This window comes from Chlorocebus sabaeus, chromosome 1, assembly GCF_047675955.1.
Source record: "Chlorocebus sabaeus isolate Y175 chromosome 1, mChlSab1.0.hap1, whole genome shotgun sequence".
In the NCBI taxonomy this organism is placed as follows: Eukaryota; Metazoa; Chordata; class Mammalia; order Primates; family Cercopithecidae; genus Chlorocebus; species Chlorocebus sabaeus.
Window position 1 is genome coordinate 67,935,989 of NC_132904.1, and position 21,103 is coordinate 67,957,091.

At 41.6% G+C, this 21,103-nt stretch overlaps 1 protein-coding gene across 3 annotated transcripts in view; it reads right to left on the bottom strand.

Annotated features, from left to right (window-relative positions):
• Nucleotides 1-21,103, bottom strand: part of STIM1 (stromal interaction molecule 1) — a 214,824-nt gene that overhangs the window by 55,621 nt on the left and 138,100 nt on the right. For all 3 annotated transcript variants that reach the window (XM_008019954.3, XM_008019953.3, XM_008019955.3), the window contains exon 3: nt 7,851-7,965. In XM_008019954.3, the coding sequence (XP_008018145.1) occupies nt 7,851-7,965 (115 nt within the window). The remainder of the gene's footprint in view (nt 1-7,850; nt 7,966-21,103) is intronic.

A 21,103-nucleotide genomic window follows, 5' to 3' on the forward strand; every position in this document is an offset into this window, starting at 1 on the left:
GTCATATACTGCTGATGGGAATATAAAAAAATACAACTATTTTAGAAAACAGTTTGACAGTTTCTTAAAAACATATACCTACCATATGATCTAGTCATTCCACTCCTAGATATTTACCTAAGAGAAAAGAAAATATATGTCCATACAGACTTGCATGTGAATGTTCATAGCAGCTTTATTTGTAATAGCCAAAAACTAAAAGCAGCTCAATGTCTCCCAGTAGGCAAATAGGTAAATAAATTGTGGTATGTCTCTACAATGGACTACTACTAAGCAATAAAAAGGAGTTAACTATTTACACATGCAAAACATAAATGAACCTCAAAATAGTTACACTGAGTGAAAGTGGCCAGATTATTTTTTAAAAGTACATATTATATAATTCCATTTACATAAAACTGTAGTAAATGCAAACCAATCTGTGGCAGAAAGCAGATCAGTGGTTGCTGGGGGAGCAGAGACTACAAAGGGCTATGAGAAAACTTTTAGGGGTGATGAGTATATTCACTATCTTTAATGCAGTGATGGTTTCACAATTGTATACATGTATCAAAATCTTAAAAATAGTAAACTTTAGAGATTTATACCTTTTTGTATGTCTGTTGCAACTCAATAAATATCTTTTTAAAAAGGTAATGAAGTTGAGCTAAGGCAGTATCATAGGAGATGCACATAAGATATATTAAACAGGTAGAACCCTCAGGTGAGAGATACTCAGTTTTGTTATTTATTAAATGGGAATACAAGTAAAACCTTTTATCCTCAAGTGTCTGTTTAAAATAAATATAAAACAACTGTGATAAATGCCACTGCATGGATGCTAGTTGTTTTTATTATCAGGAAAAAAAAAATTATCTGAAAGAATGTAAGGGGAAAGAAAAAGCCAACTGTATGATTCTTCCAAAAAATACAGCAGCAAACAACTAATGTCCTAGGTTTTTGACTAAATGACTTGATGATTCACTTAGAAAAATAATTTTTAAATGACTAAAAGAAAATAATAAACATATCTCTCATTGGGTTTATGTAAAAGCAAAAACGGGCTGCCAACTCTTTCATACGGATCTAACTTTTGAAATGGTTTAGACAGAAGTCTGATGCCACCTGACCTCCCTGTGTTGTGTCAACAGAGAGGTCAGCAGCTCTGCTGGGTGTTTTTTTTTATTTTTTATTTTATTTTATTTTTTATTTTTTGAGATGGAGTTTCGCTCTTTTACCTAGGCTGGAGTGAAGTTGCGATCTCAGCTTACTGCAACCTCCGTCCCCTGGGTTCAAGCGATTCTCCTGTCTCAGCCTCCCGAGTACCTGGGATTATAGATGCCCACCACCACACCTGGCTAATTTTTGTATTTTTAGTAGAGACAGGGTTTCACCATGTTGGCCAGGTGAGTCTTGAACTCCTGACCTCAAGTGATCCACCCGCCTCAGCCTCTCAAAGTGCTAGGATTACAGGTGTGAGCCACCACACCCAGCCTGGATGTTCTTTCTAAAGGCTTCCTAGCTCTCCAGTACAGTAAGTCCTCAATGAATGTCATCAATGGGTTGTTGGAAACTGCAACTTTAAGCAAAACCATGTATAACAAAACCAATTTTTACCAGAGGCTAACTGACATAATCAAGGGTGAAGTTCCTATGGCATATTTCTGGTCACAAAAACATCACCAAACTTACAAATAAAGACCAAAACATTTCTAATATTACACAATGAAATAAATGTGACCTGTATATACATTTAAGGAAGATTCAAACAAGTAAGATAATTATTTACCTGCTTATTTCAGTTCAAGGTTGAGAGTGGCTGGAGCCTATCCTGGGCAGCTCAGGGTGCCAGATGGGAACCAACCCTGAATCAGATGCCATTCCATTGCAGGGCACACACACACACACACACCACATACACACACACATACACTCACACTCTCTCTCTCTCTCTCTTTCTCTCTCTCTCTCTCTCTCCTCTCTCTCCCTCTCCCTCACTCAGACTGGGACCATTTATACATGCCAATTCACCTAAAGTGCATATCTTCGGGATGTGGGAGGAAACTGATGTACCTGCAGAAAGCCCATGCAGACATGGAGAGAATGTGCAAACTCCACACAGAGACAGTGGCCCCAGTCAGGAAGCAATTTTTTATTTTCATCAGCATTATAATCAAACAAGGTTGAATGAAGTGACATTATTCAGGAACCTGCTGTACTACTCCACTGCTTCCTGCAGAGAAATTCTGTCATCCAAAGAATAGCACAGACAAAAAAGGAGATCTGTGAACTTATTTACTGTAATGTTTATTTTCTTTCTTTCTTTCTTTCTTTTTTGAGACGGAGTTTCATTCTTCTTGCCCAGGCTGGGGTGCCGTGGCATGATCTCAGCTCACTGCAACCCCCGCTTTCCAGTTTCAAGCGATTCTCCTGCCTCAGCCTCCCGAGTAGCTGGGATTACAGGTGCCCACCACCATGCCCAGCTAATTTTTTTGTATTTTTAGTAGAGATGGGGTTTCACCATGTTGGCCAGGCTGATCTTGAACTCCTGACCTCATGATCTGCCCACCTCAGCCTCCCAAAATCCCTCAGCTGGGATTACAGGCATGAGCCACCGTGCCTGGCCTGCAATGTTTATTTTCTACCAGGCTTTTGGAAACAAAAACTTGTAAACAACTACTGTGGCAAAGTCCACAGGCACACTAGACTACCAGGTTCTTTTGCTTTTAGCTGCAATCATATTTCATAGAATCAAAGATTGATAGTTAGGAACTCTTGATTCATAAGAATGAGGAAATAAATTATTACTTAAGAAGTATTGGTCAGGTGTGGTGGCTCCCGCCTGTAACCCCAGAACTTTGGGAGACTGAGACGGGAGGATCACCTGAGGTCAGGAGTTTGAGACCAGCCTGGTCCAACATGGTGAAACCCCGTCTCCACTAAAAATACAAAAATTAGCCAGGCATGGTGGTTCACACCTGTAATCCCAGCTACTCTGGAGGCTGATGCAGGAGAATCTCTTGAACTTGAGAGGCAGAGGTTGCAGTGAACCGAGATCATTCCACTGCACTCCAACCTCGGCAACAGAGTGAGACTCCATCTCAAAAGAAAAAGAAAGAAAAAGCAAAAAAGAAATTTTCACCAGGCACAGTGGCTTATGCTTGTAATCCCAGCATTTTGGGAGGCTGAGGCAGGTGGATCACTTGAGATCAGGAGTTTGAGACCAGCCTAGCCAACATGGCAAAACCCCATCTCTATTAAAAATACAAAAATTAGCTGGATGTGATGGTGCACGCTTGTAATCCCAGCTACTCGGGAGGCTGAGGCAAAAGAATCCTTGAACCCGGGAGTCAGAGGCTGCAGTGAGCCAAGATCATGACACTGCACTCCAGCCTGGGCTACAGAGTGAGACTCTGTCTCAAAAAAAGAAATATACTTTGTTTGGCAGATAGCATCATTTAAAATCTAGTGTCCAGGAAAGGAAAAGAGAAGCAGTAATGATGCACTTTGGTTAGAAAAAATGAAAGCCATGCTCTAGAGGAGAATTCCCTTAGGTCAGTGCCTCCCATCATTCCTCTCTAAAAATGACACTGTTATTGTTTCCAATGGCTCAAATATGCAAACAGTAATTCTATTTCTCAAGGATTCTACAAAATCTACCCAGCCACCCTTCCTTTAAAGAACTGCCACTCCTCTAACCTCATATGATCCTGCAGAGGCTGGAAATCGCAGCTCTCTCCAAACCCTACACACACACTCCCACTATCACCACCCTATTTAAATCTGTAATCCACACTATGCCAATCTGATTCTTCTCTTGTCATATGTGACTCTTGAGCAAAGACACTTAGAAATAAAAAGTGAATAAAGCTGAGTCATATGCAAGTAGCTAATTAGAAAAGGCCAATCCCCCAGGCACGGTGGTTCACGCCTGTAACCCCAGCAGTTTGGGAGGTCAAGGTGGGTGGATAACAAGGTCAAGAGATTGAGACCATCCTGGCCAACCAACATGGTGACACCCCGTCTCTACTAAAAATACAAAAATTAGCTGGGCATAGTGGCGCACGCCTGTAGTCCCAGCTGCTCAGGAGGCTGAGGCAGGAGAATTTCTTGAACCTGGGAGGCGGAGGTTGCAGTGAGCTGAGATTGCGCCACTGCACTCCAGCCCGAGTGACAGAGTGAGACTTGGTGTCAAATGAAAAAAAAGAAAAGAAAGAAAAGGCCAATCCCCTAGTCTCTGCTGCCGGATTTCCTGGAGTGGCCCTCATTCTTGGTCCTTCTTCAACCCTGCTTTACCAGTTCTTCCATACTTAATTATTCAATGTTGTATAATAAAGAATTTGGCAGATCTTTGTCCTGTGTTACTAGGAGGTATCCAATGAACTTTTGGAATATTCCCAGTGATAGGAATGTCTTTATTTGGGTCCCTTGGATTACACATGAGTTCAGGCTAATAAGATGACTCAGGATGGGGGTTGGTCACTAGAAAAATCAACCACGTGACTAGAGCATTGGGGGCCCTGAGCCAGGCCCAATCCAACCTTTATGGAGAAAAAGCTGGAAATTAAGTTCAATCATGTGCCTAATAATTTAATCAAACTTGCCTATGTAATGAAACCCTAAGAAAAATACTGAACACCAAAGTTCAGTTGAGTTTCCTGGCTGGCAAACACTCCAATGTGCTGGAAAAGGAGATGTGTCCTGATTCCACAAGGAGAGGACACAAAAGTGCCATATTCAGGCCTCTCCCAGATCTTGCCCTATAAATTTCTTCTTTTGGCTGGTTCTGATTTGTAACTTTTATAATAAAATTGTGATCATACGTATAGGGCTTTCCTGAATTCTCGGAGTAGTCCTAGTTAATTATCAAACCTGAGAAGGCCATGGTAATACATGAATTGTAGCCAGCTGGTCAGAAGTGCAGGTGACCTGGGAACAGCTTGAAATTATGGCTGATGTCTGAAGTGAGAGTAATCTTACTGGGGGCTGTGAACTTGTGAAGTCTGTGCTAACTCTATATAATCATAATATCTATACTTCATATGGTTTCTGTGAGAAATAAATAAGTTTAATATATGTAAAACATTTAGAAACAGTGCCTAGCACATGTTAAACACTATATAAATGTTAAAGTAGTTTTTCAGTTGTTGTTGTTGCTGCTGCTGTTTTTATTACTAAAGTCCAGAGTTGGCTAAGATAGAGATTAGAAAACTTTTCTGCTAAGATCTATATAACACAGAGAAAAGGTTGGCTCCCAACATTAGTCAGAAAAATGTTAACAATGCTAATCACACAGATGGTACTGACACTAGCCAGCTAATGTTCTGAACACAAATGACCACTGCTGACATCTACATCATCTAGCTAAACTCGGAACAGCTAGTTTGAGCCAGTGCCAGAATATTACATGCTTTTTGTAGCCCTGGAAATCATCACTCCAGAGAGATTAGGGGCCTTTCTCTGAATAATGAAGCAAATTAATGGGAGGAAGAGGACATATAAAAATTCTCACTTTTAGTCTATCAAACCACCAAGTATAACACACACTGAGCAAATTCTTTATTTTTTTAATTTATTTTTTTTTTTAAGACGGAGTCTCACTCTATCGCCCAGGCTGGAGTGCAGTGGCACAATCTCGGCTCACTGCAAGCTCCGCCTACCGGGTTTACGCCATTCTCCTGCCTCAGCCTCCCGAGTAGCTTGCACTACAGGTGCATGCCACCACGCCCGGCTTTTTTTGTATTTTTTCAGTAGAGACCGGGTTTCACCGTGTTAGCCAGGATGGTCTCAATCTCCTGACCTCGTGGTCCACCCACCTTGGCCTCCCAAAGTGCTGGGATTACAGGCGTGAGCCACAGCGCCCAGTCACACTGAGCAAATTCTGAAAGGGTACATATATATCATTTCTCATCTTAGCTGTGAACTACATCACTGTGCACTGAAATGCTTTTCTCCACTTGTGGTTAATGAGGACTCTCCCCTAAAAAACCTCACTCCATTGTCTTTCATTTTCCTGTAATTTAGAATACACTGGAAGTGTTCCAAATAGTTGCTAAGTCCAAAAATAAAGTCCTTACGAGAAAACTGCCTGGAGCTGTTTTCTAGCATTATGATTTAGTCCCTCTGTTTCTGCCCTCTCACTTTCCTTTCCTAGATACTTCTACGTGAGCTTTCAGAGAAGGCCAGAATGCTCTCCCTGCCATCTTTAATTCTAAGTTCCTACTTTTGAAACCCACTCTTAAAAACCAGCCACCCTGTCCTCACGTTATTAGAGAAAAATAAGAAATCCAAAACTAAATGATGCTAATGGAAGATTTTTTTCCTGGTACTGCTGGTGAAGTTCTAAAGCTCATGCCACTGCTTGACCTTCATCAGTAGACAGCCTGAGTTGCTCAAGAGCTATTAAAGAAAAGCCCCCAGAAGGAACTCAGCTTCCAAAGATATCCAGGAAGCTCTCTCCCACAGCTGCCTAATTTTTCTTCTACACTGATAAAACATAGAGTTAACAGGAAGTATCAGCCTGTCCATCCCATAATCAGGATTAGAATCCAGGTCTTCCTGCTTCACATTTAATGCTCTCCATCTATAATATAGATTACCCCTTTCAGATCTCAAACTCTATAAGCCTAAATTAAAATGTAAATAAAAATAGAAACTGCCTCACTCCTGCCAAAACTAGTCTTCTCTACCCTAGACTAATGCTTTCAACCAAGAGGGTATTGAAAAGCATCGGCTACAGAGCTGAAGTTCTAGGCCAAAGTTCTGGCTCCACTAAATGCATGATAATGACAAGTAACTTTATACAAATAGGCCTAAGGTTCCTCAAATAAAAACCAGGGATCCTGATAGTTACTTACATTTAACGCTGTTAGCATCAGAACCTGCCCTAAGAGATCCTGAGAAGAGAGATTGCTTCTAGTCTTATAATGTTATCTGTGCCCTAGCCATAATATAAATGGAGAGGAAGCCAAAGCCCTGGTTTCCCCCTCCCTGTCAAGTCTCGCACAATTAGACATGCTCTTTCACTAAGAACTCTGAAGGAAATGCTCCAGAAAAAAAAATGGTAATCATGGTTTAGCAGTTTTACACAAATCTGAAGTTTTCATTAAGCTCAACATGTGTCAGTAGAGTGGTATGACTAGTGAGGCACCAGTATCTAATCAGACTGCATTAACGGATGCACAGGATTCAGAAACAAGAAGGTGACAGTCCTGCTCAACTCTGTGATGATAAAATCACACTTGGAGGTCTGCAGCCAACTATAGGATCTAAGAAACACATTAACAAAAGTGCTTATAGGCAGGAAATCAAGATGAGAAGGAGACTGAGAAAATGTTTTCTTCAAGAAGTAGGGCTACTTAACCTGGAAAAAAAGACAGACTCCACACTAGTGCTTTCAACCAAAATGATATAGAAAAGCTTTCAATCAAGATAGTATACAAAAGGAGAGAGTCTGTCTGTACCCTCACCCAATCTTTGAATTGTCTAGGACTCAGCAGAGCTGGGACTAAGTGGGAAGCTAGAGAAGAAAGGGGCTGCCTCAAGAGACCAGCAAGCTCCCTATCTCTGGAGATGAAGCAGCGGAACCTGGAAGATTCCTATGCCAGGGTCAGGTGGGTGAGGAAAGGGGTAGGAATAGGATAGAATTCAAAAAGTATTCTAATGAAGAAAAACTCCAACTCTGGAGAACCTTCCCCCATGCCCAGCAGAGTGACTATATTCAGTCGTATTTAGTGACTGTATGTAGAATCATTTCAATAATTTGCCCTTTACTAAGCATTTTATATACATGTTCTTTTAAGGCCAAGTTGCTGCTTCTCTCTTCTCTAAACCTTCCCGCAACTAGGATTGATGACCAGGCTGCCTATTACCTTCTGATGACTTCCATGCCTTCCACAGGTCCTCCACACTGATGAGCTTATCCTCACCATGGAAGGTGCTGTGTTTCACCGTTGGGTCATGGTAATTGAGGTCTTCCCTCAGGAACTGCAAGGGAAAAATACACAAATCATAAGAGATACCTAGGAGTCAGTCGGTCAAGATCTCCATACAGGTCACCTGCCTCTAGCTAGCCATAACACATTCCATCTACCCAACATACAAGTGTATCACATCACTCATGTATCCTTCCTTATGCACATGTCTTAGTTGCCAACTAAACTATCACTTCCTCTTTGTTACATGTCTCACTTGAAAAATATATATAAATTAGAAATTCCTTCCTCATATTTTTTAGTTATGAAAAGACAAAAATGACAGTTAACTGAAAATCAATAAGCTAAAAGGGGAAAGAAAAAGGAAGGAAGAATTTAAAATGTTTGAGTACTTGCTTATATATTAAGCAATATTTTAATCTCCACAATATTTTTTCATCAAATCTTCACAACCAATGAATTATCACTCTTAATTTATAAATGAGAACAGTAATACTCTTGAAGATAATGCCATTTGCCCCAAATTACATTAGGTTTAGACAGGTTAATTTACTGTGATGGTTGTTTGTTTGTTTGTTTGTTTGTCTTGACACAGAGTCTCGCTCGTCGCCCAGGCTGGAGTGCAGTGGCGTGATTTCGGCTCAATGCAACCTCCACCTCCCAAGTTCAAGTGATTCTCTTGTCTCAGCCTCCTGAGTAGCTGGGATCACAGGCATGTGCCACCCAACCCAGCTAACTTTTTGTATTTTAGTAAAGATGGGGTTTCACCATTGCCCAGGCTGGTCTCAAACTCCTGAGCTCAGGCAATCCACCCGCCTCGGCCTCCCAAAGTGCTAGGATTACAGGCATGAGCCACTGCGCCCGGCCAACTGTGATGGTTTTAAAATATGTCCACAAATTGTTTGACAATCCTCCCATTAAAGGTGGATTTCCCTCCCCTTTAATATAGGCTGACATTAGTGACTCATCTTCTTTTTTTTTTTTTTTTTTTTTGAGATGGAGTCTCGCTCTGTGGCCCAGACTGGAGTGCAGTGGCTGGATCTCAGCTCACTGCAAGCTCCGCCTCCTGGGTTCACGCCATTCTCCTGCCTCAGCCTCCAGAGTAGCTGGGACTACAGGCGCCCGCCACCACGCCCGGCTAGTTTTTTGTATTTTTTTTTTTTAGTAGAGACGGGGTTTCACCATGTTAGCCAGGATGGTCTCGATCTCCTGACCTCGTGATCCGCCCGTCTCGGCCTCCCAAAGTGCAGGGATTACAGGCTTGAGCCACCGCGCCCGGCCATGACTCATCTTCTAACAAATAGAATGTAGCAGCAATGATGTTGCATGACACCCAAGTCTAGGTTAGAAAAAGCAATACAAATTTCACCTGGCTCTCTCTCTTTTGGGACACATGCCTGAGGGACCCTGAGCCAACATGTAAGAAACCTGGCTACCCTGAAGCCACCCTGCTGGAGACATCATGTGGAAGTCTATGTGGAGATACACATGCGTGAGTAGCCCCAGCTGTTTTGAGTCTTCAAGTTCAGGAGTCAGGTATGTGAGTGACTGAGACTTAGTTGATTCCAGTCCCCAGCTCTGCAATCAAATTGGATATAGAAGGAATATACCTCAACAAAATAAAGGCCATATATGACAAACCCACATCTAATATATTGAACAGGGAAAAGTTGAAAGCTTTCCCTCTAAAATCTGGAACAAGACAAGGATGCTCTCATTCACCACTATTTTCAACATAGTAATGAAAGTTCTAGCCAGAGCAATTAGGCAAGAGGAAAGAAAGAAAGGAAAGGAAAGGAAGGAAAGGAAGGAAAGGAAGGAAGGGAAGGAAGGAAAGAAGGAAGGCATCCAAATTGGAAAGGAGGAAGTCAAACAGCCCCTCCAAGCAGACAACATGAGCTTATCTTTTTTTTTTTTTTTTTTTTAGACAGGTTCTTATTCTGTCACCCAGGCTGTAGCGCAGTGGCACAATCTCAGCTGACTGCAACCTCCGCCTCCTGGGCCTCAAGAGATCCTCCCATCTCTGCCTTTCAAGTAGCTGGGACTACAGGTGTGCATGCCACCCAACTTGGCTAATTTTTTGTATTTTTGGTAGAGATGGGATTTTACCACGTTACCTAGGCTTGTCTCAAACTCCTGATCTCAAGGGATCCACCCACGTCTGCTTCCCAAAGTGCTGGAATTACAGGTGTGAGCCACTGTGCCCAGCCAATAACATGATATTAAATCTAGAAAAACTTACAGACACCACCAAAAAACTGTTAGAACTAGTAAACAAATCTGAAAAAGAAATCAAAAAAGCAATCCCATTTACAATAGCTACAAAAAATAATAAAATACCTTCAAGAATAAATTTAACCAAGGAAGTAAAAGATCTCTACAATGAAAACTGTAAAATACTGATGAACTAAATTGAAGAAGACACAAATAAATGAAAAGATATCCCATGTACATGGGTTGGAAGAATTAATATTGTTAAAACATTCATACTACCCAAAGCAATCTACAGATTCAATGTAATCCCTATCTAAATTTCAATGACATTCTTCAGAGAAATAGAAAAAAAAAAAATCCTAAAATTCATATGGAACCATAAAGAACCCTGAATAGTCAAAGCCATCTTGAGCGAAAAGAATAAAGCTAGAGGAATCACACCATCTGACTTTAAAATATTCTCCAAAACAATAGTAACCGAAACAGCATGATGTTGGCATAAAAACAGACATATAGACCAATGGAAAAGAATACAGAACACAGGAATAAAATCCACATATGTATAGCCAATTGATTTTAGACAAATGCATGAACGAACATTCAGGAAAGGACAATCTCTTCAATAAATGGTACTGGGGGCCGGGCGCGGACTTACGCCTGTAATCCCAGCACTCTGGGAGGCCAAGGCAGATGGATCGCCTGAAGTCGGGAGTTGGAGACCAGCCTGGCCAACATAGTGAAACCCCGTCTCTACTAAAAATATAAAAATTAGTCGGGCGTGGTGGTAGGTGCCTGTAATTCCAGCTACTCGGGAAGCTGACGAAGGAGAATCACTTGAACCCAGGAGGCAAAGGTTGCAGTGAGTCGAGATCATGCCATTGAATGCAAGCCTGGGCAACACAGCGAGACTCCATCTCAAAAAAAAAAAAAAAAAAAAAAGAGTACTGGGAAAACTGGCTATCTACATGCAGAAGAATAAAACTGGACCCTATCTCTTACTACTTGCAAAAGTCAACTCAAAATGGATTAAAGACTTAAATGTGGGCCAGGCATGGTGGCTCATGCCTGTAATCCCAGCACTTTGGGAGTCCAAGGCAGGTGGATTGCCTGAGCCCAGGAGTTCCAGACCAGCCTGGGCAACATAGTGAGACCTTGTCTCTACAAAAAAAAAAAAATATATATATATATATATATATACACACACACACACACACATATATATGTAAATGACTTAAACGTAAGACCTGAAACCATGAAACTACTAGAAGAAAACATAGGGGAAATACTTCATGGCATTGGTCTGGGCAAGGATTTTTAAGACCTCCAAAGCACAGGCAACGGTCAGGCACGGTGGCTCATGCCTGTAATCCCAACACTTTGAGAGGCCAAGGTGGGAGGATCACCCGAAGTCAGGAGTTCGAGACCGGCCTGGCCAACATGGCAAAACCCCATCTCTACTAAAAATATAAAAATTAGCCAGGTGTGGTGGCGCATGCCTGTAATCCCAGTTACTTGGGAGGCTGAAGCAGGAGAATCACTTGAACCCAGGAAGCAGAGGCTGCAGTGAGCTAATATCATGCCACTGCACTCCAGCCTAGGCAACAGAGAGAGACACTGCCAAAAAAAAAAAAAAAAAAAAAAAAAGCAACAACCCACAGGCAACAAAATATAAAAATAGATAAATGGGATTAAATCAAAATAAAATGGAAACAATGAAGTGAACAGACAACCTACAGAATGGGAGAAAACATCTGCAAATTATACATCTGACAAGTTAACATCTAGAATATATAAGGTACTTGAACAACTCAATAGAAAAAAAAATCAGATTAAAAAATGGGTGAAAGATCTAACTAGACATTTCTCAAAAGAAGACAAACAAGACTGAGCACAGTGGTTCATGCCTGTAATCACGGCACTTTGGGAAGCCAAAGTGGGAGGATCACTTGAGCTCAGGATTTTGAGACCAGCCTGGGCAGCATAGGAGACTCCATCTGTACAAAAAAAAAAAAAATTAGCCAGGTGCGGTGGTTTATGCCTGTGGTTCCAGTTATAGGCTGAAGCTGGAATCTGAGGTCAGAGGATCCCTTGAGCCTTGGAGATCAAGGTTGTAGTGAGTTGTGATCATGCCACTGTACTGCAGCCTGGGTGACAGAGTGAGACTTTGTCTCAGAGAAAATAAAAACAAAGGCCAAAAGATATGTGAAATATATGCTCAATATCACCAAGGAGTACAACAAGGCAAAAGATAAGAAGGTTACTTTAAAGCAAATATTTAAAGGAGATGTGGGAGAAAGGCATGCAGAATAACTGGGAGAAGAGTATCCCAAGAATGGAGAAGGGCAGGTGCAAAGTCCCTGAGGTGACAGAACATACTTAGTATGTTTAAGGAATAACAAGAAGGCCAGTATGGCTGGAGAGAAATGAGTAAGGTGGTGACTAGCAGGAGATGAACTCAAAGAAGCCACAGGGTTCCAGAATACACAGAGTCCCCTTTTTAGGCTTTTTTTTTTTTTTTTTTTTTTTTTAAGACGGAGTTTCGTTCTTATTGCCCAGGCTGGACTGCAGGGGTGCAATCTTGGCTTACTGCAACCTCCACCTCCCAGATTCAAGCAATTCTCCTGCCTCAGCCTCCTGAGTAGCTGGGATTACAGGCATGCACTACCACGCCTGGCTAATTTTGTATTTTTTAATAGGGATGGGGTTTCTCCATGTTGATCAGGCTGGTCTTGAACTCCAGACCTCAGGTAATCCACCTGCCTCGGCCTCCCAAAGCACTGGGATTACAGGCGTGAGCCACTGCACCCAGCTGCCTTTTTAGGCTATTATCAAGACTTTGATATTTCACTCTGAGATGGGAGCTGTTACAGGGATTTGAACAGAGGTATAACATGAACACATTTATATTTTTAAAAAAATTTCTCTGGAAACTGTGTTAAAAAGTAGACTATAAAAGGGAAAGGGCAGATACAGAGAAATCACTCAGGTGGCTGTTGCAATAATGAGAGCCAATGGTGGCTTGAAACAAGGTGGTAGCTGTGGAAGTGATGAGAATTTGTCAGAACTGGGATATATTTTACAGATCAAATCTGCTGTTCTCATGATTTTTTAGTTTTGATTAATCAAGTTCTTCAAGATACACCCTTCTTTGGTCCTCATAGGCTCCAACCTAGAACCTCTTAATCTAAGACTAGAGAGACAGTTATCACAAGCAGGCCTTGGGAGCAGAAATGCCAAAATCTCCAAGGAAGGGGATTTTTTGCCATTATCAGATAACTCAAGGAAACATCTGACATGAGATACCAGCTGCTTATAGGAAACCAACAAGAAATAGACTCATTTTTATAGTCAAGTCTGATCACCGAGGTATGTGGAGAGCAGAGAAACTCAGAAAAAAAGTACAAGGAAGATCTGCACAGGGACTCACATACAGACCCTACTGGTGCCACAAAGCACACAAAAAACAAGTAGGGTCAGAAAACAAGGTCAGAGAGAAGATGATGCCAAAAGAGGAACTAGCAAATAGAAGCTCTACCTGAAGGAAGGTACTTATGCTGAATGGGACCTCTTCAGAAAATAAAGAAATGAAGCTGCAACAATCAGGCCTTAAAGAGTCAGAAAGGCAGAACCTGGTGCACTTTCAAGATGGCCAAATAGGAACAGCTCCGGTCTACAGCTCCCAGTGAGATCAACACAGAAGTCAGGTGATTTCTGCATTTCCAACTGAGGTACCTGGTTCATCTCATTGGGACTGGTTGGACAGTGGGTGCAGCCCATGGAGGGTGAGCCAAAGCAGGGCGGGGCCTCGCCTCACCTGGGAAGTGCAAGGGGTCAGGGGATTTCCCTTTCCTAGCCAAGGGAAGCTGTGAGTGACTGTACCTGGTGGAACGGTACACTCCTGCCCAAATACTGCACTTTTCCCTTAGTCTTCGCAACCGGCAGACCCAGGAGATTCCCTCCCGTGCCTGGCTCGGCGGGTCCCATGCACACAGAGCCTTGCTTGCTGCTAGCGCAACAGTCTGAGATTGACCTGGGATGCTGCAGCTTGGTGGGGGGAGGGGCATCCGCCATTGCTGAGGCTTGAGTAGGCAGTTCTATGCCTACAGTGTAAATAAAGTGGCAAGGAGCTCAAACTGGGTGGAGCCCACCACAGCTCAGCAAGGCCTACTGCCTCTCTAGATTCCACCTCTGGGGGCAGGGCATATCTGAACAAAAGGCAGCAGACAGCTTCTACAGACTAAAACATCCCTGCCTGACAGCTCTGAAGAGAGCAGTGGTTCTACAGCACAGAGTTTGAGCTCCGATAATGGACAGACTGCCTCCTCAAGTAGGTCCCTGACCCCTGTGTAGCCTGATTGGAAGACACCTCCCAGTAGGGACCAACAGATACTTCATACAGGCGGGTGCCTCTCTGGGACAAAGATTCCAGAGGAAGGATCAGGCAGCAATATTTGCTGTTCTGCAGCCTCCATTGGTGATACCCAGGCAAACAGGGTCTGGAGTGGACCTCCAGCAACTCCAACAGATGTGCAGCTGAGGGGCCTGTTAGAAGGAAAACTAACAAACAGAAAGGAATAGCATCAACATCAACAAAAAGGACATCCACACCAAAACCCCATTGTAGGTCACCAACATCAAAGACCAAAGGTAGATAAAAACCACAAAGATGGGGAGAAACCAGAGCAGAAAGGCTGATAATTCCAAAAACCGGAATGCCTCTTCTCCTCCAAAGGAACACAACTTCTTGCCAGCAAGGGAAGAAAACTGGAAAGCAATAAAAAGCAGGGGTTGCAATCCTGGTCTCTGATAAAACAGACTTTAAACCAACAAAGATCAAAAGAGACAAAGAAGGCCATTACATAATGGTAAAGAGATCAATTCAACAAGAAGAGCTAACTATCCTAAATATATATGTACCCAATACAAGAGCACCCAGACTCATAAAGCAAGTTCTTAGAGACCTACAAAGAGACTTAGACTCCTACACAATAATAATAGGAGACTTTAACACCCCACTGTCAATATCAGACAGATAAACAAGACAGAAAATTAACAAGGACATCCAGGACATGAACTCTGCTCTGGACCAAGCAGACCTAATAGACATCTACAGAACTCTCCACCCCAAATCAACAGAATATACATTCTTCTCAGCATCACATCACATTTATTCTAAAATTGACCACATAGGTGGAAGTAAAACACTCGTCAGCAAATGTAAAAGAACAGAAATCACAACAAACTATCTCTCAGACCACAGTGCAATCAAATTAGAACTCAGGATTAAGAGGTTCACTCAAAACCACACAACTATGTGGAAACTGAACAACCTGCTCCTGAATGACTACTGGGTAAATAACGAAATTAAGGCAGAAATAAAGATGTTCTTTGAAACCAATGAGAACAAAGACACAAAATACCAGAATCTCTGGGACACATTTAAAGCAGTGTGTAGAGGGAAATTTACAGTACTAAATGCCCACAAGAGAAAGCAGGAAAGATCTAAAATCAACACCCTAACATCACAATTAAAAGAACTAGAGAAGCAGGAGCAAACAAATCAAAAAGCTAGCAGAAGACAACAAATAACTAAGATCAGAGCAGAACTGAAGCAGACAGAGACACAAAAAACCCTTCAAAAAAAATCAATGAATCCGCCAGGCGCGGTGGCTCACGCCTGTAATTCAGCACTTTGGGAGGCCAAGGCGGGTGGATCACGAGGTCAGGAGATCGAGACCATCCTGGCTAACATAATGAAACCCCATCTCTACTAAAAAAAATACAAAAAATTAGCTGGGCATGGTGGTGGGCACCTGTAGTCCCAGCTACTTGGGAGGCAGAGGTAGGAAAATGGCGTGAACCCGGGAGGCGGAGCTTGCAGTAAGCCAAGATCGTGCCACTGACTCCAGCCTGGGCAATGGAGAGAGACTCCGTCTCAAAAAAAAAACAAAAAAAATCAATGAATCCAGGGGCTGGTTTTTGAAAACATCAACAAAATAGATAGACCGCTAGCAAGACTAATAAAGAAGAAAAGAGAGAAGAATCAAACAGATGCAATAAAAAATGATAAAGGGAATATCACCACCGATCCCACAGAAATACAAACTACCATCAGAGAATACTATAGACACCTCTACACAAAGAGAATAAAATAATGTAAAATATAAAATAAATAAACTAGAAAATCTAGAAGAAACAGATACATTCCTGGACACATATACCCTCCCAAGACTAAACCAGGAAGAAGTTGTATCTTTGAAAAGATCAATAACAGGTTCTGAAATTGAGGCAATAATTAATAGCCTACCAACGAAGAAAAGTCCAGGACCAGATGGATTCACAGCCGAATTATACCAGAGGTACAAAGAGAAGCTGGTACCATTCCTTCTGAAACTATTCCAAACAATAGAAAAAGAGGGAATCCTCCCTATCTCATTTTATGAGGCCAGCATCATCATCCTGATACCAAAGCCTGGCAGAGGCACAACAAGAAAAGAGAATTTTAGGCCAGTATCCCTGATGAACGTCAATGTGAAAATCCTCAATGAAATACTGGCAAACCAAATCCAGTCGCGTATCAAAAAGCTTACCCACCACAATCAAGCTGGCTTCATCCCTGGGATGCAAGGCTGGTTCAACATACACAGATCAATAAACGTAATCCATCACATAAACAGAACCAACGACAAAAGTCACACGATTATCTCAGTAGATGCAGAAAAGGCCTTTGACAAAATTCAATAGCCTTTCGTGCTAAAAACTCTCAATAAACTAGGTATCAATGGAACATATCTCAAAATAGTAAGAGCTATTTATGACAAACCCACAGCCAATATCATACTGAATGGGCAAAAACTGGAAGCATTCCCTTTGAAAATCAGCACAAGACAAGGATGCCCTCTCTCACCACTTCTATTCAACATAGTATTGGAAGTTCTGGACAGGGCAATCAGGCAAAAGAAAGAAATAAAGGGTATTCAACTAGGAAAAGAGGAAGTCAAATTGTCTCTGTTTGCAGATGACATGACTGTATATTTAGAAAACTCCAACGTCTCAGCCCAAAATCTCCTTAAACTGATAAGCAACTTCAGCAAAGTCTCAGGGTACACAATCAATGTGCAAAAATCACAAGCATTCCTATACACCAAGAACAGACAGAGAGCCAATCATGAGTGAACTCTCATTCACAATTACTACAAAAAGAATAAAATACCTAGGAATCCAACTTACAAGGGATGTGAAGGACGTCTTCAAGGAGAACTACAAATCACTGCTTAATGAAATAAAAGAGAACACAAACAAAGAGAAGAACATTCCATGCTTATGGATAGGAAGAATCAATATCATGAAAATGGCCACACTGCCCAAGGTAATTTATAGATTCAATGCTATCCCCATCAAACTACCACTGACTTTCTTCACAGAATTGGAAAAAAACTACTTTAAAGTTCATATGGAACTAAAAAAGAGCCAACATAGCCAAGACAATCCTAAGCCAAAAGAACAAAGCTGGAGGCATCACACTATCTGACTTCAAACTATACTACAAGGCTACAGTAACCAAAACAGCATGGTACTGGTACCAAAACAGAGATATAGACCAATGGTACAGAACAGAGGCCACAGAAATAACATCACACGTCTACAACCATCTAATCTTTGACAAATCTGACAAAAACAAGCAATGGAGAAGGGATTCCCTATTTAATAAATGGAGCTGGGAAAACTGGCTAGCCATATGTAGAAAGCTGAAACTGGATCCCTTCCTTACTCCTTATAGAAAAATTAACTGAAGATGGATTAAAGACTTAAGTGTCAGACCTAAAACCATAAAAACCCTAGAAGAAAACCTAGGCAAACCATTCAGGACATAGGCATGGGCAAAGACTTCATGACTTACGCACTAAAAGCAATGGCAACGAAAGCCAAAATAGACAAATGGGATCTAATTAAACTAAAGAGCTTCTGCACAGCAAAAGAGACTATCAGCAGAATGAACAGGCAACCTATAGAATGGGAGAAAATTTTTGCAATCTATCCATCTGACAAAGGGCTAATATTCAGAATCTACAAAGAACTTAAACAAATTTACAAGAAAAAAACAACCCATCAAAAAGTAGGCAAAGGATATGAACAGACACTTCTCAAAAGAAGACATTTATGCAGCCAACAGACACATAAAAAAAATGCTCATCATCACTCGCCATCAGAGAAATGCAAATCAAAACCACAATGAGATACCATCTCACGCCAGTTAGAATGGCAATCATTAAAAAGTCAGGAAACAACAGACGCTGGACAGGATGTGGAGAAATAGGAACGCTTTTACACTGTTGGTGGGAGTGTAAATTAGTTCAACCATTGTGGAAGACAGTGTGGCAATTCCTCACGGATCTAGAACTAGAAATACCACTTGACCCAGCAATCCCATTACTGGGTATATACCCAAAGGATTATAAATCATGCTACTATAGACACATGCACACATATGTTTATTGTGGCACTATTCACAATAGCAAAGACTTGGAACCAACCCAAATGTCCATCAATGATAGACTGGATAAAGAAAATGTGGCACGTATACACCATGGAATACTATGCAGCCATAAAAAAGGATGAGTTCATATCCTTTGCAGGGACTTGGATGAAGTTGGAAACCATCATTCTCAGCAAAATATCGCAAGGACAGAAAACCAAACACCACATGTTCTCACTTATAAGTGGGAGTTGAACAATGAGAATATATGGACACAGGGAGGAGAGCATCATACACCGGGGCCTGCTGGAGGGTAGGGGGCTGGGGGAGGGATAGCATTAGAAGAAATACCTAATGTAAATGACAAGTTGATGGGTGCAGTAAACCAACATGGCACATGTATACCTATGTAACAAACCTGCACATTGTGCACATGTACCCTAGAACTTCAAGTATATAATAATAATTGTTTAAAAAAAAAGAAAGAAAGGCAGAACCCATAGAAACTGGCTACTTACTTGCTGTGTGACTTTTGGGCAAGCTACTTTGCCTTTCTGAGCCTATTTTCCTCTCAAAATTAGGGTTAATAATGCCCCTCATTCAGGTATAGTAAGGATTAAATGAGACATGTTTACAGAAGTCATAAATTGCCTTTGCATGTGTCTTTTACTGGCCTGCACTTTAAACAGCATTTTAACCAGCTGAACCTAAATTTAAAAATCAGAAAATTTTGGCCAGGCACAGTGGCTCATGCCTGTAATCCCAGCACATTGGGAGGCTGAGGCAGGTGGATCACCTGAGGTCAGGAGTTTGAGACCAGCCAGGTCAACATGGTGAAACCCTGTCTCCACTAAAAATACAAAAATTAGCTGGGCAGGGTGGCGCATGCCTGCAATCCCAGCTACTTGGGAGGCTGAGGCAGGACAATTGCTTAAACCTGGAAGGCGGAGGTTGCAGTGAGGCAAGATCATGCCATTGCACTCCAGCCTGGATGACAAGGCCAGACTCTGTCTCAAAAAAAAAAAAAATAAATCAGAAAATTTCATTAAAAGTCCACCTTCTCAGGCTATCTTTCAAACAAATCAAAAGAGGTTGGGCTCCATGGCTCATGCCTTAAATCCTAGCACTTTGGGAGGCCGAGGTGGGAGAAAATTGCTTGAGCCCAGGAGTTCAAGACTAGTCTGGGCAACATAGTGAAACCCCATCTCTACAAAAAAATTTAAAATTAGCCACATGTGGTGATGTGCGCTTGTGGTCCCAACTACTTGGGAGGCTGAGGTGGGAGGATTACTTGAACCCAAGAGGTTAAGGCTGCAGTGAGCCATGATCGTACCACTACCCTCCAGCCTGGGAAATAGGGCAAGACCCTGTCTCAAAAAAATAAAAAATAAAAATATCTAACCACAGTAAGCTCCAATGACTTTAGAATTTTATACAGGAGTGGCTTAAGGACTAACAATTTAATTGGAAAAGGAGAGTGATAGCTAAGGGACTTGTCATGAGGTTGCATTTGCATAGCAAGCACACTATTTTTATGAAGATTGTTCATTACAAATTAATTTTATTTATTATTATTATTATTTTGAGATGGAGTCTCACTCTGTCCACCTGAGCTGGAGTACAGTGGCATGATCTCAGCTCACTGTAACCTCTGACCCCCGGGTTCAAGCAATTCTTCTGCCTCAGCCTCCTGAGTAGCTGGGATTACAGGCACCCACCATCATGCTAATTTTTGTGTTTTTAGTGGAGGCAGAGTTTCACCATGTTGGCCAGGCAGGTCTCGAACTCCTGATCTCAAGTGATCTGCCTGCCTCGGCCTCCCAAAGTGCTGGGATTACAGGCATGAGCCACCACACCCGGCCACAAATTAATATTAAAATGCAACTTTTTATGAAGATGTTTTTATTAACCTTTTACTTAAACCTAAGGAAAAAATCAATTGTCCATATCAAAGAATAAATATATACAGCAGCTCCTCAAATAATACCATTTATTTCAAGTCATTTCTTTATAACGTTGATGAAAAAAATAAATCAATTCCCAGCTGGGGCTACTGTCTGTGTGAAGTTTCCATGCTCTCCCCATGTGTGCATGGGTTTTCTCTGTGTTCTCTGATTTCCTCCCACGTCCCAAAGATGTCCATTTTAGGTGAATTGGCATGTCTCCATGGTCCTAGCCTGAGTGAGTGTGGGTGTGTGTGTCGGTATGCTCTGCAATGGAATGGTGTCCTATCCAGAGTTGGTGCCCACCTTGCACCCTGAGCTGCTAGGATAAGCTCTGGACACTCTCAACCCTGCACTGAAATAAGTAGGTAAATAATTATCTTACTTGTTTTTATTAATCTTTCTTAAATGTACATATAGCTCACATTTATTTCAGTGTTTCATATTGTAAATGTTTTGGTCTTTATTTGTAAGTTTGGTGATATTTTTGTGACCAGAAATATGACATAGGAACTTAACTCTTGTTTATGTCAATTAGCCTCTGGTAAAATTGTCAT